The 18,612-nt window shown below is 43.2% G+C and overlaps 2 protein-coding genes across 2 annotated transcripts in view; both read right to left on the bottom strand.

Annotated features, from left to right (window-relative positions):
* Nucleotides 1-10,065: 10,065 nt before the first annotated feature.
* LOC127529870 (uncharacterized) overlaps nt 10,066-18,612 on the bottom strand; it is a 64,360-nt gene continuing 55,813 nt past the window's right edge. Inside the window, exon 2 of the mRNA XM_051935018.1 lies at nt 10,066-10,957. The gene's annotated coding sequence lies outside the window, so the exon portion shown is untranslated. The remainder of the gene's footprint in view (nt 10,958-18,612) is intronic.
* Nucleotides 14,864-18,612, bottom strand: part of ctns (cystinosin, lysosomal cystine transporter) — a 48,220-nt gene continuing 44,471 nt past the window's right edge. The window contains exon 11 of the mRNA XM_051935017.1: nt 14,864-18,564. Coding sequence (XP_051790977.1) covers nt 18,428-18,564 — 137 coding nt within the window. The 3' untranslated portion in view covers nt 14,864-18,427. The remainder of the gene's footprint in view (nt 18,565-18,612) is intronic.

The following is an 18,612-nucleotide window of genomic DNA, read 5'->3' as shown; positions in this document are numbered from 1 at the left end:
AAGAAGTGTGTGGAGAAGGTAACACTATTGGAACTATCTCGATTGTATTTACATGCACGCTTGATTGCAAAGTGGGATAAAAAGCATGTAAAGTGCACCAGGGTCGCATCAGCAAGCCCCCCAGGGTGATAACAATCCTCTGTACATGTAAAACAATCCTGGCACTATCTGGATCCCATCCATTTTGTTAGATCACTTTGGCAAATTTTAAGAATGTGTTTTTTTTTTTGTTCACGACGGCTTTTAAAATCTACTGCCAGCGTTTTGTTTCCTGATCTTCTGATCAATCTGTTCGGTCTGTCCAAGACCCTCTGAATCTCAGGTCATTTTTATAATTGTGTGAAGCGATAACAGTTGATATCGAATCCCATACTCTCCGAAGAAACGCCATTCTAAAGTGATTGACTGCAAATCATTCTACCAGTACAAACGGTGTGCCTGACCTGCTGCCATTTTTCTTTTCTTTTTGTGTTAAAAGTGGACCTGATTATCGTGTTTTTATAAAAACCAATCCAAGAAGACCAAATGCCTAACGCTATAATGTTTAGGGAGTCACAATATTGATGGATATAAGAGAGCTTTATTCCTAATTCTGTTAGCCATTTCATCGTTGTGTGTTTTTGTGATATAGTTTCACACTGGAATCATTATTTAAAATAGTTGTTTGGGGGTTAGGATTTCTTACATTTTGCTGAAATTTTGTATTTTAAATCCCCTGCCATATAATATGCAATTACATAACGGCAGAGCTTTTTTTGTATCTGATATATGTATTAAATGAGTCAATGATCTGAATTGGAAGATGTTTGGCCATAACGGAGAAAACGAAGTGAAGCCAAACTTTGGGACTGACTGCCCATTATGCAGGTTTGCTTTAACTGCCCATTTGAAAATTGCCTGACGTGCCTGAACTGGTTATTTCCTTTTTCGGTGAACATCCATCAATGCTTTAGTGTAGCAGAGTCCTCATGTTTTAAATGCAGTGCCTTCACTCACATTTTACTCGGACAGTTAGTCATTCAGCCATGTTCCCATTACTGCTCCTCCAATTTTTATTCTGCTTGCGTTTTAATTTCATCTAAAAACACTGCAATAATCTGCCTTTTTATACTTTACCTACGTGTGATTAAAACACTAAGTTGTCTGCTGCAGGGGTAAAACACTTTGTATACAGTAGTGAGCAGAGACTCCTGTTTTAGCAGATTAATCAGGTTTTGTGTTTTGCTGCTACAATATTAAACATTTTCTTACGTAATTGTGCTCTGCCTCTTATTTTGTGCTTGGGGGACTAGTAGACTGGGCATATGCCAGTTATTGTCTTCAAGACAATCAAATTCTTAGTGTGCCTCACGCAATTGCACTTTGGCCTTACAAACTTCACAATGGCATTTTTGAATTTCACATTTAGCTGATGACATTTTACTCAGTGTGGTTTAAATCTGTTCATATTGCAGTAGTCAAAGTACTGGTCTGTTAACTCTGCTTTTTTCCTGTAATTTTTAGTTAGCAGTGTCAGAGGCCGTTGCGGTCATGTAATAATAATAATTCTTAGCATTTATATAGCACTTTTCTCACTACTCAAAGCGCTCAGCAATTGCAGGTTAAGGGTCTTGCTCAAGGGCCCAACAGAGCAGAGTCCCTATTGGCATTTACGGGATTCGAACCGGCAACCTTCCAATTGCCAGTGCAGACCCCTAGCCTCACAGCCACCACTCTGCACCAACAGTAGTCCGACATCCCCAGTGACTCGGACAGACAAGTTGGTGACCAGGGCCCGAACTTATCAAGTGTCTCAAAATCACTTCTAGAAATTGCACTTAAAGTCTGAGTAAAGATAAGAATTTGTCCTACCTCAGGTGAGGGCGTGAGAAGCGTTTATGAAGTGTCCTCCTCGTACTCCCAGCCACGAGTAGGAATTTGAGTTTGAGAATGAATGACATGACGATTTTATGGCAGTCCAAGCCCTAAAGTGGTACTCAAGATGATGTTTTATAGTTTCCTTGGAAATCGCAACGCTTTGTAGTTTTTCTGATATTAACGTTATTTCTTCACCATAAAGGTAATCCACCTTAATAAAAGGATGAGACTGTGCCTAATTGCTATGTCTCGGTCATTCCAGTAGATGGTGCATTACGCCTGGGGAGGCAGCATAAAGAGGAGGGACGCCTCACGCCAGGCTCTGTTGTAAGCACGGAGCTGGACAGTTTGACATCTGTGGCAGAGCGACGGCCGCTGAGCAGACTCCTGTCAATCATGGAGAATCCACTGAACAGGATCATCTCCAGACAGAGGAGCAGCTTCAGCGGCAGACTGCTGTCACCGTCCTGCTCCACTGACAGACTGAGGAGATCGTTCCTCCACCACACTCTGCGACACTTCAATTCCACGGGGGGCGCTGTGCTTTGGGTTGGGAGACGTGAACATTATACAAACTTACTGTCTGTTATACCTGCATTGTTATCACTCATTAATTTAATATTGTCTTTATCAGTATGCTGCTGCTGGAGTATGGGAATTTCCCCTTGGGATTAATAAAGAAAGTGTCTATCACAAACCTTAACACTACTTTTATGAATCCCATACCAAATGGCACATAACAGACAAGCATAGTGTGCTGTAAATGTCAACTCTGAGATCTCCATCGATCACTTAGATTTCTAGCTGTCTTCCATGGGTAGCAAAGCCAGTATACCTTTATTAAAAAGGACAACTGTCTTGTCTGGTTGCTATGTGTCTGTCATTCAAACAGAAGGTGCATCACAAACCTCAGCACTGCTTTAACAAATCCTGTACCAAATGGCATATAACAGAGGTGTGTGCATTGCATGGTGCACTTCAAATGTTAACGCTTGAGGTCTACATCAGTCACTTTGATTTCAACCTGCCTTAGACAGGTAACACTGCTAAGTAATAATCATAAAAAAAGAAGGAAAACATAAAAAGGTAGGACATTGCCCTAAGCTGCACATTATTGTTGCCACTTTGAAACAACACGAAGAATAATACTGTAATGAGACTAAGGTGGAAAGACTGACCAACACACACACACACACATACACTGCATGAGATTAAAGCCTGAAAGCAACAGATTTATTAAAAATGAATGCTCCGGGGACTGATCCTGTTTTGTACCCAGTGCTTGCTGTGATAGGCTGCAACTTCCCTGTGACCCTTCGGCTTCTTTTGGCTACTCCCTTTGGAAATCGGATCATCTTTTCCATATCTTCCTGTCCTTGTCATCTTGCTCTGTCACCCCCATCACCTGCATGTCCTCTCTCACCACATCCATAATCCTTCGCTTAGGCCTTCCTCTTACCTGGCAGCTCTCTCTTTAACATCCTTCTCCCAATATACCCAACATCTCTCCTCTGCACATGTCCAAACCAACGCAATCTGACCTCTCTGACTTTGGTCTCCCAATGAGCTGACCCTCTAATGTCCTCTAATCCTGTCCATCCTCGTCACACCCAATGCAAATCTTAACATCTCTGCCACCTCCAGCTCTGTCTCCTGTTTTTTGGTCCGTGGCACCGTCTCTAACCCATATAACATAGCTGGTCTCACTACTGTCCTGTAGACCTTCCCTGCTCAGGTTAAAATCCATCCATTTTCCAACCCGCTGAATCCAAATACAGGGTCACGGGGGTCTGCTGGAGCCAATCCCAGCCAACACAGGGCACAAGGCAGGAACCAATCCCAGGCAGGGTGCCAACCCCACCGCAGGACACGCACAAACACCCACACACCAAGCACACACTAGGGCAAATTTAGAATCGCCAATCCACCTAACCTGCATGTCTTTGGACTGTGGGAGGAAACCGGAGTGCCCGGAGGAAACCCACGCAGACACGGGGAGAACATGCAAATTCCACGCAGGGAAGCGAACCCAGGTCCCCAGGTCTCCCAACTGCGAGGCAGCAGCGCTACCCACTGTGCCACCGTGCCGCCTCAGGTTAAAATGAGTTTAGTAAATGGATGGATGATCCAGGGAAGAACTTCCAGTTGAATCGCCTTCTTGTGGTTACGGCAATAGGAAACGTCTCATAAAATAACAAGTTATAGTGAAATGCCGTGGTTTTCTGAAATCACGTTCACTCTTTCAGTGCCCCTAGTTGTCTTCTATTGTGCCAGGCCGTGCATCTCACCAGAGTCCCCCCACCTCCCCTTTATCTTCTGCAAGGCTCTATTTATCTAATGTCCTAGGAGTCTCCATCTGCATTCTTAAACTTTCCTGGACTTGTAAAGTGTAACTAGAATAGCCCAGGGGTTTGTGGATTGCAGAGCTCCCTAAACCTGTGTGGCTGATTAAAGAGTCGTGTAATGTGAAACTGATTTTAAACAACCACCTCAGGATCGAGGCACGGGCAGTAACAGGAGATTACTAGCTACTCTGCTACTGAATCATTTTTCTTTATTTTTTTTTCCTTTCTATTTTGTGTTTGATTACCATTTACAGAAAGCTATTTGCAGACTAAAAAAAAAAGAATATTAAAACTCCAAGGTGCCAGACCTTCACATGTACCAGCCAACTTCAACCAAAGTCCTGACAGAGTCCATGATAAAATAGATTAAAAAAATTATGAACAGTACTTTCTCAGTTTCACACACAAAAAGGTAAGTCAGTACTTTTAGTGCATGTAGTAATGTTAAACCAGCAGAAATACACAACGTGTAAGTGGGCCTTTTTAAAATTTGGTTACAGTTTGTCCAGCTTTTCAACACACTTTACATCCAGTGTTAGCAATTTTCGGGCACACTCACGCACCCACTTGCTTAAGAGTTGCCACTCAAGATAACAGCTAAGCATGTGGGGTGGGGGATCCTCCAAAGTTTCACAATTGGGAATAAACGGTATGAAGCTGTAACCCCGCCGGTGTGCTATCCCAGTGGCTGGAGTTTTAAAACAGGGGATTGCAGGATTTCATTCCAAGCAATCAGCAAATACATTCAAACTTATAATCAAACATATTACAGTGCCTATAAAAAGTACTCAACCCCCCCCCCCCCCCCCCCAAGGAAGTTTTCACATTTTATTGCTACACAACAGTCAATAGTGGATTTCACTTGGCTTTTCTGATATTAAGAGAGGAAAAAAAGACACTGTCAAAATGAAAACATCTCTTCAAAACCATCTAAATTAATCTATATACTGTATATTGTAAGGGCTGGTCGGCAGTTCATCCTGGCTGGGACGCCCCAGTAACGTAAGGATGAGGGAAGGCAGCTTATCAGGGACACTGCCTCCCCCAGGACGATAGATGGCAGCTTCCCTGGACTGCAGTGGTGCCCCAGATGCCTGCAGGGCACTATGGGACTTGGAGTTTGGCAGGGCGCTGGGTAACGTGGGTGCTGCCAGGTGACACTGCAGAGAGACTGGCGAGTCCCTACTGCTTACATAGCCGGGCTGAAGAAAAATACAGTTATCCATCTGACCCGGAAGTGCTGACAAGTCACATGGATGGAAGGACAGAAGCACTTCCGGGTCAAGGACTATATAAAGGACTGGTGGAGACCCAGCAAGCGAGCTGGAGTTGGGAAGTAGTAGGACAAAGCTTGCTGGGAGGAGTGGAGGAGAGACTTGTACTGATTATTGTTTTGCCTGTGTATGGTGGCAGAGGTGCTTTTGGGCATTATTTTAAAGAAGAAAGGGAATTAAAGAAATTCTTGGTGATTTTACCGTGTTCAGTGTGTCTGTCTGCTGGGTTGAAAGGGGCAACAGCAACCCCTAGCGTCTTACAATATATATATCTATCTCTCTCTCTATATTAACCATCCATCCATCCATTTTCCAACCCGCTGAATCCAAACACAGGGTCACGGAGGTCTGCTGGAGCCAATCCCAGCCAACACAGGGCACAAGGCAGGAACCAATCCCTGGCAGGGTGCCAACCCACCGCAGGACACACACAAACACACCAAGCGCACACTAGGGCCAATTTAGAATCGCCAATCCACCTAACCTGCATGTCTTTGGACTGTGGTAGGAAACCGGAGCGCCCGGAGGAAACCCACGCAGACATGGGGAGAACATGCAAACTCCACGCATGGGAAGCGAACCCAGGTCCCCCAACTGCGAGGCAGCAGCGCTACCCACTGCGCCACCCTCTCTCTCTCATTATATATATATATATATATATATATATATATATATATATATATTTTGTGATGGACGACCGGCTATGGACTCCGGTCACCACCCCCAGGCCGCTAGGAGGAGCCCTCCGGACAGCATGATGGTGCCCCGACTTCCAGCAGGGCCTCATGGACTTTGTAGTTTATACACACAGCCCTGCTGGATACCTTGGGGGCCACCGGGAGTCGCTGTAGGGGGGCTAGTGGGCTCTTGCGTGCCCTATAACCCGGGAGTGCGTTACAGTCACGTGACTGGAGGAAGTGACGTGCTCCCGGGATGAAGAAGAGGACTGTTTGCCCTGACCCAGAAGGAAAACGGACTTGTGGGTTTGGCCAGGAACCACTTCCAGGTCAGGGGCTATAAAAGGATTGTGGGAAGCCCAGAACACTGAGCTGAGCTTGGAGGTAGGGTGGCAAAGTGTCTGGGCGAGGAGGTATTGGTTTTGAGAGAAGAGTTTATTGTTTATGAGTGTGGAGTGGAGGGTGCTTGGTGCACAGTATAATTATAATAAAAACATTAGTTATACTTTTACCTGGTGTCTAGAGTGGTACCTGAGTGTTCAAGAGGTGGCTCCACGCCTTAACTGCTACAATATATATATATATATATATATATATATATATATATATATATATATATATATATATATATATACACACACACACACACACTGCCTGGCCAAAAAAAAAGTTGCCACCAAAAAAAAAAGGTCACACACTCTAATATTTCGTTGGACCGCCTTTAGCTTTGATTACGGCACACATTCGCTGTGGCATTGTTTCGATAAGCTTTGAAATGTCACAAGATTTAGTTCCATCCAGTGTTGCATTAATTTTTCACCAAGATCTTGCATGATGGGTGCATCACTTATCTGCCTCTCTTCTTACCCTGATGCGCCCATCACTATGGAACAGGGTAAATCTGGACTAATCAGACCACATGACGTTCTTCCATTGCTCCAGAGTCCAATCTTTATGCTCCCTAGCAAATTGAAGCCTTTTTTTCCGGTTTGCCTCACTGATTAGTGGTTTTCCTACGGCTACACGGCTGTTCAGTCCCAATTCTTTGAGTTCCCTTCGCATTGTGTGTGTGGAGATGCTCTTACTTTCAGTATTAAACATAGACCTGAGTTCTACTGTTGTTTTTCTTCAATTTGATTTCACCAAACGTTTAAGTGATTGCCGATCACGATCATTCAGGATTTTTTTCCGGCCACATTTCTTCCTCGAAGACGATGGGTCCCCACTATCCTTCTAGTTTTTAATAATGCGTTAGACAGTTCTTAACCCAATTTTAGTAGTTTCTGCAATCTCCTTAGATGTTTTCTCTGCTTGATGCATGCCAATGATTTGACCCTTCTCAAACAGACTAACATCTTTTCCACGACCACGAGATGTGTCTTTCGACATAGTTGTTTAAGAAATGAGAAGCAACAAATTGCGCCAGTTGGGGTTAAATAACTTGTTGCCAGCTGAAAGATAATTGCCCATGCAGTAATTATCCAATAGGAGGCTCGTACCTATTTGCTTAGTTAAATCTAGGTGGTGACTTTTTTTTTGGCCAGGCAGTGTGTGTATATATATATATATATATATATATATATATATATATATATATATATATATACATACATATATATATATATATATACATACATATATATTCATTGCATTCGTAGACTGAGTCTCGACGACCTGAATTGTGTGGGTGGTTACCTACCAGGTAGCACTTGTGGTTGGTCTGCCAGGTCGTCCAGTCTCAGTCTACGAATGCAATGAATGTAATTACTCCGGACCTACAGGCTGCCAAATAAACGAACCGCACGCCGTGGCGCAGCATAAAGGGGCTTCGTCTCTGATGCTGACGTCCGAAGTTCGATTCCCCGAGAGGGGAGCAGTAGAGTGTGTATGCCTGATGAGCCCAAATGAGGGTGAAACATGTGTCGCGTACTCTTTGTTTTATTTCACAGAATAGCCAAGCAAAATGACACCTTTTATTGGCTAACTAAAAAGATTACAATATGCAAGGTTTCAAGGCAACTCAGGCCCCTTCTTCAGGCAAGATGTAAAGAAGGGGCCTGAATTGCCTCGAAACCTTGCATATTGTAATCTTTTTAGTTAGCCAATAAAAGGTGTCATTTTGCTTGGCTTTTCTCTACATTCATAATGGCTAACACGGTACAACACCCTAGTAAAACTATGCAACACACACACACATACACATATTGTATATATATATATATATATATATATATATATATATATACACACACACATACATATAAATCCAGTGTCTGTCTGTTCTCTTTTCACAAGAGAACTACTTAACAGATTTAGATTGTTTTATTATCTATAATTTGCTTTAACATTCCGGTTGATTTTGCGACTTCTCTCATTACGCTAAGTATTGTAGTTCGCTTGCGGTGCCGATTTATTTGCGCAAATCCAAGAGAGAGGGGCTTCGGACCGAGGCCCTCCTTACTCACATACCAGCCTCCATTCAAGTCGCTCTACCTCTCGTGTTGGAGTGTACCTCGCCTCCGCTTAGTTAGCAATACCTGTTTGTTCAGCAGACATTATCATCGAGCAGACCTACCTTCCGCGTGGCCAGAATTACATTTTTTTTAATGATTTATAAAGTTTGTCCTGTTTTACTACTATATGGGCAGAGCCCCGGGGGACAGCTAGTTACAAATATTAAGTAATGGATTGCATAAGTATATTAATAGGATACCCCTAAGACATCACTGGTGCAGTCAGTTGGTTTTAAAAATCATAGAATTAGTTCAATGATGGGGTCTATAAATTCACCTGAATGTGGAAGGGCCAACTTTCGGTGAGTATGGTGGCCTAACCTTAAAGACAAAATGAACACTCCAAGCATCTCTGCAAAAAGGGGATGGAGACAAGAAAATAACCAAGTCAACCAAATATCTAGTTAAACCGATCATGGAGAGAGTATGGCAGAGATGTAAATCTGCTAGAGCAGGCTGTTAAAAACTGAGTGATCGTGCAAGAAGATGATGAGCGAGGGGAGGCCACCAAGAAGCATATGAGAACACTGAGGAAGTCAAGCTAAAGTGACTTAACACTGGGGAGACGGTGCAGACAACAACTGCCAGGGTGCTTCACCAGTCACAGCTTTATGGGAGAGTGGCAAAACAAGAAAAACACACAGGACGTCTTGGCAGAAGGCACATGGTAGACTTTGGAAGAAGGTTCTGAGGAGACCAAAATTGAGTTTTTGGCCATCAGATTAAACACCACGTTTGAACATTGCACATTATCAAATACACACCATCCCCAATTGGAGCTGGAGATAGAGGTGGCAGCATCAGGCTGTGGGGACGCTTCTCTATGGCAGGCCCTGGAAATGCTTGAGAAGAAAATGAGTGCGGCAAAATATGGGGACATCCTGGATGAAAACTTGATGTAGTCTTTGGAAAAAAAACCAAAAACTTGGTGACTTGGGAGAAGATGTTTACAGGCAAGACAAAGATGCCAAGCATGAAGCCAAAGCTACACAGGAATGGCTTCAAACCAACAATGTTATCATTGTGTTGTGGCCAAGTCGGAGTGCAGATTTCAATCCAACTGAGAAACTGTGGCTGTGCGCTCACGGCCACCACGACTGAGTGGAGTAGTTTAGCAAAGAAGAATTGGAGGGGGGAGGGGTTTGTATGTCAGCGTCCAGATATGCCAAGCTAAGAGAAAACACACAGACTCGAGGCTGTCATGGCTGCCCGAGGTACGTACATCTAACTAAATACGGACTTATGCAGTCAATTATTTTGCGTTTTATATTTGTAATTAATTTACAGCACGTCACTTAGATCTGTTTTCACTTTGAGTCTTTTTCAGTGTCAAAAAAGGTAAACGAAATCCACTGGGATTCAATGTTGTATAACAAGAAAATGTGAAACCTTTAAAGGGGGTGAATACTTTCTATAGGCACTGTATTGCTAAACTGTAGTCCACGTTAATCCTACTCTCAAACAGAAACTAGTAACATGAACGTTGTCCTTCCCATAAAATATTGGTGTAAATGTTACAGTTTCTAGGATTGCTGGACAAAACAAAAAGAAGACAATAAACGTTAACCGTGAAGCTTTACTGAATACAAGACTTGATAGCATTTATCTCGGATTCTGATTTAGCGGAGATCAATGCCTGCTGTGTTGTGGCTCCCAATTTCTGGATTTCAAAGCCGAACAGCTTTGGGTGCTTCTATAGTGCAAGGGCATTAACACACATCACACACTAACCCTAACCCTCATGGCAGTTGTCGAGGGTATTCTTATAAATGCAGGGGTCTTGTTCAAAAAGCGGACGCCAAAAAGCAGACGCCATCTTGTTCAAAAAGCGGATGCCACATTTGGTTCTTTGACAGGATACATGGTTGGAATTCAGCAAAATTAATTTGGAGACGGTTGTGTATTTCCTGTACGGTTGGAGTAGGCAGTATACTACATTCAAGTTCTGTAACAAAGATTTTGGAATGGGCAGTGTGACAGTAACTGACTGGAAAAATTTTGTTCGAGAAATTTGTGCGTATTCCTTACTGCAGAATCCAAAACTTATAGGCGGAGATGGTTTAACAGTAGAAATTGATGAAAGTGTCTTTTCACGACGGAAGTCTAATACAGGCCGCATGTATCCAGAACAATGGGTTTTTGGAGGTATTTGGCGAGAGACCAGGGAGTGTTTTATATACACTGTGCCCGATAGAACAGCAGGTACGTTATTGAATGTTATTAAAGAATGTATCTGTCCAGGGATGTTAATAATATCTGACTGTTGGGCAAGTTATAACAGAATTCCTCATCTTGAAGGCTATAATTTCACGCATTTGACTGTAAATCACTCGGAGAATTTTCGAGATCCAGCTACTGGGGCGCATACTAATACTGTTGAAGGACTGTGGGCCCTTGCAAAAACGAAGAAACAAGGTAGAATGTGGGACGTCAAGGGCCCTTCTAGATTCATATCTGTGTGAATTTATGTGGCGCCAATGATATGCTGGAAAGGACTTATTTGAGCAAATAATGCTAGAAATTACTAGGTTTATTCCTTTGTAATGTAGTTTAAGATTATTTGTGTACTAGTACTAAAATATAGAGAATTCCAACAAAAACCAAGTGGCGTCTGCTTTTTGAACAAGACCCAAATGTAGTTGACATCACAAGTTTACATCCACTTCGGGTGAATTCTTTAAAACTCACTTTATAAACCCTCCACAAATTTTATACTAACTGTGACGATGTGGGTTTGCTACATGCTGCCATCTTCTGTACGGGAGCCCTTAACCCGACACCATCGGTAATGTTACCGATGAGCTAGACAGTGAGGCAATAACAGTGGAGCAAGGAGATGGTGTATAAAAGTACAAAGTGCTTTTATTTAAAACAATCAAAAACAATGTCCAAATTAAATAAAGTGCAGTGCCTTCCAAAAAGTCTTCATTCTTAAATAAATAATCCATTAAAACAAATGTGAAAACGTGGAGGTTAAAATATAGAAAAAGTCTTCTAAAAACAACAAGGTTAAAACCATGCAGAAAGCAGTCCTTTTTTTAAAAAAACAACAACTAGCCCGGTGTCTCCTTTCCTCTGGCGGCTCCCCTGATTCACCCGTTTTGGCCCTACAACAGGAGAGTCACCCTCTTAGCAGCTGGCCTTCTCTCCGCTCGACCGGTCCAGAGGCCTCTCGATTCCTGGTTTCGGTCGCGCACGAGACTTGGTTTCCTTGATGACCAGGATGCTCACATCAAGGACTTCATCCACCAAGCCTCCCGACTCCCGCTGCCTGCCCGGCCTTACACGGCCAGTCGTCTTTCTTCACTGGTCACTCCCACTACATGATCACTCAGCGGGAGCGACCACTACTACTACTCCCGGGTGTCGGCCCAACACCCAGGCTTCCCGTACAGCTGCTCGCTCGCGCTCTCTCTCTCGCACCGGCTTTCTCCTACAACCTGTTTCTTCTCTCTCTCTCCTTTCTTTTTTCTTTTTCATCTTTCCTCCTCTAGCTGACTCGCGCTTCTATATATCGAGAGGGCATAGCAGCAGCGGCAAATTAGCAGCCCCAGGAACAATCACGGATGCGGGCGGTCTCTCACCTGTGCACTTAGGTGAGAAACGCCCACACCGCAAAGCGCCCTGAGAACTGCTGCAGCCACACAACCACCACGTCCCCTCGCTGAGCTGCGAGCGCGGTGATTATTTAATTTAAACTGGCCTTTGATGGGAGCTGGGGACCCGCTATACCACACTAACAAACTATAAATTTGGCATATCTTTTAAGACGTCTACTCCAGTGTTTCCCAAATCTCGGTCCTGGGGTCCCACTGTGGCTGCAGGTTTTTGTTCCCACCGGATTCCTAATCACTGCCAACACCTGATCACGCTGATCTCATTTAATTAGCTGGGGTTATTTTTCTTTTATTCTACATTCAGAAACGCACAGCAGCATCATTTTTACATTTACAAGATATCTAGAAATATTTCTGCTTGTACTATAGATTTAAATGCTTAACTCTTTTGTTGATTTCATTATATTTTGTCCTCTCCCTGTGTAGTTTCCCCCCTTTGTTGTACCTTATTAGTAACAATTAAAAATGAGCAGAGCAGACACCCAGGCCAGGGGTGGGCAGCGTCGCTCCTGGGGGGCTGCAGATTTTTGTTCCAACCCAGTTTCTTAATGAAAAGTAATTATTGCTGATGAAGCACTTATTGCTTAAATAATTTGATGCTTCATTTTAGTGGTCCCGCTTGTTAAGGTTCCCCACCCTTAATTGCTTATTTCACTCTTAAACAGCTGCACTCACTGTTTTAATGGCTTCTTATTAGCAATACATCCATCCATCCATCTTCCAACCCGCTGAATCCGAACACAGGGACACGGGGGTCTGCTGGAGCCAATCCCAGCCAACACAGGGCACAAGGGAGGAACCAATCCCGGGCAGGGTGCCAACCCACCACAGGACACACACACACACACACCCACACACCAAGCACACACTAGGTCCAATGTAGAATCGCCAATCCACCTAACCAGCATGTCTTTGGACTGTGGGAGGAAACCGGAGCGCCCGGAGGAAACCCACGCAGACACGGGGAGAACATGCAAACTCCACGCAGGGAGGACCCAGGAAGCGAACCCAGGTCCCCAGATCACCCAACTGCGAGGTAGCAGCGCTACCCACTGCGCCACCGTGCCGCCTTAGCAATACATTGCAAATGATAAAGCAGCCAGCAGTTCTCCATCAAACTTGTTTCCATTTACACTTGTGTGTTCATCATGCATCGTTTGATTTAATAAAACACTTAAATGTGACAGACTGAAAATGATCAGTTTTACGTTTCAAATCAGTCAGTCAGTCATTATCCAACCCGCTATATCCTAACACAGAGTCACGGGGGTCTGCTGAAGCACAGGGCGCAAGGCAGGAACAAACCCCGGGCAGGGCGCCAGCTCACCACAGGGCACACACACCAAGCACACGCTAGGGCAGGGGTGGGCAAAGTCATTCCTGGAGGGCCGCAGTGGCTGCAGGTTTTTGTTCCAACCCAGTTGCTTAATAAGAAGCACTTATTGCTCAAGTAACACTTCTGCTTCACTTTAGTTGTCTCAGTCGTTAAGATTTTGAACCCTTTTTGCTTATTTTAGTCTTAAACAGCTGTATTCTTGGTTTTTAATGGCTCCTTATTAGCAATATGATGCAAATAACAAAAGAAACCAGCATTTCTCCTTTTAGCTTGTTACCATTTACACCTCTGTGTATTTATCGTGCACTATTTGGTTTAATTAAATACTTGGAAGGAAAGTGAAGAGAAAAAAGTGAAAGATTGAGTCCATTTTAGACTTCAAATCATTTGGATGATATCCTTAGAAAGGGAAAAAAATCTAGGATATGAGAATGGCCTGACATGGCAGAGTTAAAGCACTAACAAGCCAGAAAATTTAATTATTGGCAAGGATTATTTTCTAATTAAGCAACTGGGTTGGAGCAAAAACCTGCAGCCACTGCGGCCCTCCAGGACTGACTTTGCCCACCCCTGCACTAGGGACAATTTAGGATCGGGCTTCAAATCATTTGGATGATATCCTTGGAAAGGAAAAAAAAAATCTACAAAATAAGAACCTAACATTGTAGACAAACAAGCCATCAAATTAAATAAGGTTTGAGACTGGCAAGGATTGGTTTCTAATGAACCGATTGGGTTGGAAATAAAAAACCTGCAGCCACAGCGGCCCTCCATGACCGATGCTGCCCACCCCTGACCCAGTCAAACAACACTGAATCATGAAAGACTGCAACTACTCGACCGTCAGACGCACTAATTGGTAAATAATGGGTTAATTAAACAATTGGAACACCTCGAAAAGTAGAATGAAAATCAAAATGAAAATATGGTTAAAAAGAAAAAAATACATTATTCCTATAGATAGATAGATAGATAGATAGATAGATAGATAGATACTTAACTGCTTGGTACATTTTATTTATTTATATTTTTACCAAACTTAGTTTTCTATTTTCTATATTTTTCCCAAAATACAGAACTTGGGAAATAACACATCACTTAATTAGCCCAGGAGTCCAATTAAAAACAGAAGCTGCTTAGAACAAAAACCTGCAGCCACAGGGGGTCCCCAGGACCGAGTTTGGGAAGCAGTGGTCTTCTCTGTGCGGGGCAGAAGTCATTTTTTCCAACAATGTTCACAGACCTCAGAGTATTTCACTTTTTACTGACTGTGTCACAGTTCCAGTGACTCACAAGTTTACATACACTTTGTTAACTGTGCCTATAAACAGCTTGGAAAATTCCAGAAAAAGATATCAAGCCTTTAGGCCAGGGGTTCTCCAACTCTGGTCCTGGAGGGCCGCAGTGGCTGCAGGTTTCCATTCTAACCCTTTTCTTAATTAGTGCACTGTTTTTGCTGCTAATTAACTTCTTTTAAATTAATTTTAATTGACATTTTTTAACTCTTTGAGGGCTGAATATTTTTTCCAAAAAACGCAGTTTTCTGAAAAGCACCCAAAGCAAGGGTCTCACCCATAAATCAACATAAAATATCAGTTGTTGGGTACTGTAGCTGCCAGTTCAGAGTCTTGTGGTGTGAGCCGCTTACTGGCGGCATTGATGGCTGGCAGCCAGGCTGTCTTTGCATGATGGGGGTGAGGTTGGCAGCAGCAGTCGCGGTCGTAGTGCTACACAATCTGGTGTGTACTTCATGTCACCAACACAAATGTGTTCGGCACCACGATTAGCTGGAGACTGATCAGCTGATGCTGGTACCTTGCTTTTGTTTTTGATATTGATCTCCAGATCACTTACATCAAAATTGGAGTCCAATTCAGTGAAATTGTACAAAACATCATCCACGGAATATTTTGCTTTGTGCATTCGATTCGATCTCTCGCCAGATATCGATGCCATTCTTGCCGTTGTTTGCACTTCACTACTCCCACAAGCACAGGGAATCTTGGTCAAACAAACGAAGCTAACTTTTCTTCTAGCAAAGACATCCATCCATCCATTTTCCAACCTGCTGAATCCGAACACAGGGTCACGGGGGTCTGCTGGAGCCAATCCCAGCCAACACAGGGCACGAGGCAGGAACCAATCCCAGGGAGGGTGCCAACCCACCGCAGGACACACACACACACACACCAAGCACACACTATGGCCAATTTAGAATCGCCAATCCACCTAACTTGCATGTCTTTGGACTGTGGGAGGAAACCGGAGCACCCTGAGGAAACCCATGCATACACGGGGAGAACATGCAAACTCCACGCAGGGAGGACGCGGGAAGCAAACCCAGGTCTCCTTACTGCGAGGCAGCAGCGCTACCACTGCGCCACCGTGAAGCCCTCTAGCAAAGACAGTCGAACTAAAACATGACGGCGAGTTCTGTCACCATTTGCAGTTGCTTACTGCTCTCAACCCCTCCCTGCTGACAAAAAGTCAACATCCGCCCTGAACGAGTAAAGATTTGTTTCCCTGAATTTCTTCATTGTTCTTCTGAATTGCTTCATTTCTTTCCTTAAATGGCACTCAACCAGAAATGAAATGTGAAGTGAGTGAGCCAACAGAAGACCAGCTAAGTCAGGGCTTCAAACTCCAACCAGTTGCTTAATCAGGCTCTGATTTTCGTTGTTAATTAAACCCGTTCTGTAATTCCATGGCTTGTTGCTGCTCTCGTTGTGCAATAGCAGACATTTCTGAAATTATTAATTTTCTCTTTTCTAAGAGCTTTGGGGACTTGAGCAGATCAATACTCCTGAGACCTTCACCTTTCTTTATTTTCAGATATTGTATGATGGTCACAGTTTGCTGGTCATGGTTTGGTTCATTTTGTATCTCATTATTGTTTGCCAGCTAATTAAGGAAAAAGAAACAATTAAGGAGTCTGAGTATTCAAGAGCAAGCCAATTAAAATGAATTCAAAAGAAGTTAATTAGCAGCAAAAACAGGTCACTCATTAAGTAAAGGGTCAGAATGAAAACCTGCAGCCACAGCGGCCCTCCAGGACCGAACTTTAGGCAATCAGACATTTAGCTTCTGAGCTAGCCAATGGGCCTAACTTGAGTCAATATGTGGATGGATGTTAAGGCCTACCATCAAACTCATTGCTTGACATAAAAGGGGGAAAACAAATCAGCCGAGACCTCAGAAAAAAAAAAAAGAAGTTGTAGACCTCCACAAATCTGGTTCATCCTTGGGAACAATTTCCAAGCGCCTGAAGGTTTCACGTTTATCTATACAAACAATAATTTACAAGTATAAACACAATGGGACCAGACAGGTATCATAGCGCTCAGCAAGGTGACACTCTCTGTCTCCTAGACAAGAACGGACTTTGGGTCAAAAAGTGCAAATCAGTGCCAGAACAACAGCAAAGGACCCTGTGAAGATGCTGGAGGACACAGGTAGATAAGTCTCGATATCCACAGTAAAATGAGTCTGATATTGACATAACCTGAAAGGCTGCTCAGCAAGGAGGAAGCCACTGCTCCAAAGCATCCATGAAAAAGCCAGACTGCAGTTTGCAGTGGCACACGGGGACAAAGATCTTACCTTCTAGAGAAATGTCCTCTGGTCTGATGAATCCACTGTTTGGCCATAATGATTATGGTTATGATTTGGAGGAAAAAGGGTGAGGTTTACAAACTGAAGAACACCATCTCAACTGTCAAGCATGGGGGTGGGAGCATCGTGTTGTGGGGGTCCTTTGCTGCAGGAGGGACTGGAGCACTTCATAAAATAGATGGCATCGTGAGGAAGGAAAATGATGGAGATATACTGCAGCAAGATCTCAAGAGCTTGGCAAGGAAGTTAAAGCTCAGTGACAAATGACAATTCCAAATGGACAAGGACCCCAAGCAGACCTCCAAAATTGAGCCAAAATGTCTCGAGGGCAGCAAAGTCAAGGTATTGCAGTGGCCATCACAAAGCCCTGACCTCAATCCAATTAAATTGAAACAGCGTGTGCGAGCAACGAGGCCTACAGACCTGTCCCAGTTACACCAGCTCTGTCTGGAGGAATGGGACAAAAATCCAGCAACTTATTGTAAGAAGCTTGTGGAAGGTGACTGAAAATGTTTGGTTCAAGTTAAACAATTTAAAGGTGACGCTACCAAATATGAACAAAGTGTACGGAAAACTTGTGAGCCACTGGAACTGTGATCTGGTCAATAAAAAGTAAAATACTCAGAGGTCTGTGAACATTGTTGTTGAACTTCTGCCCTGTGCAACCGATGCCTTAAAACGATCTGCAACATTTATAGCTTGTTAGTATAAAATCTGTGAAGGGTTATAAAGTGTGTTTTAAGAAGTGTATGAAAACATCTGACTTCAACTGTATTTTATAATCTTGTTTAAGCCTCATAGAGGCAAAACCTTTATGATTGTGTGCTACCGAACAACAATGTACTTTTAAGTTCTGTATTGCTATTGTTTTATATGCATTGTATTTACTTCATTTTTTAACTTATTTATATTAACTTTAAAAAAATTCAGCAAGAGGACAATATTTTAAACAACGGACTGTACAAGTAATTTACAAAAACAGTTGTCATTACTAAATAGAGGATTTACAAAATGTGGCAGCTCTGGTGTATAAATCATCCGTTAGATGTACAGTACATTAACAAACCAAGGAATACCTGCTTGTTTAACTTAGCTGAAGGCACAATATGGCACAAGGGAATGACAATACGCCATTGTAGTACAGCTGACTAGCCCTTCAGTGACCGTTTACTTTGAACTCTCTGCTCTCCCGTCGGCTATTCTATATGTTGGTATTCCATGTGTGCCTGCTTGTAGAGACAGTAGTGCTGAACAATGAAGATGATGTCAAAAATGATGCTGAAGACACCTAAGCCAAACTTTGTTGGGTCTCCAAAAATCAGTGTCCACTCATCTGGAACATGAAATGTGCAACAGAGAAATAGTGTTACATTATGATTTC

Source organism: Erpetoichthys calabaricus, chromosome 12, assembly GCF_900747795.2.
Source record: "Erpetoichthys calabaricus chromosome 12, fErpCal1.3, whole genome shotgun sequence".
In the NCBI taxonomy this organism is placed as follows: domain Eukaryota; kingdom Metazoa; phylum Chordata; class Cladistia; order Polypteriformes; family Polypteridae; genus Erpetoichthys; species Erpetoichthys calabaricus.
Note: the sequence above shows the minus strand (reverse complement) of the source record. Positions and strands in the feature narration are given on the sequence as shown.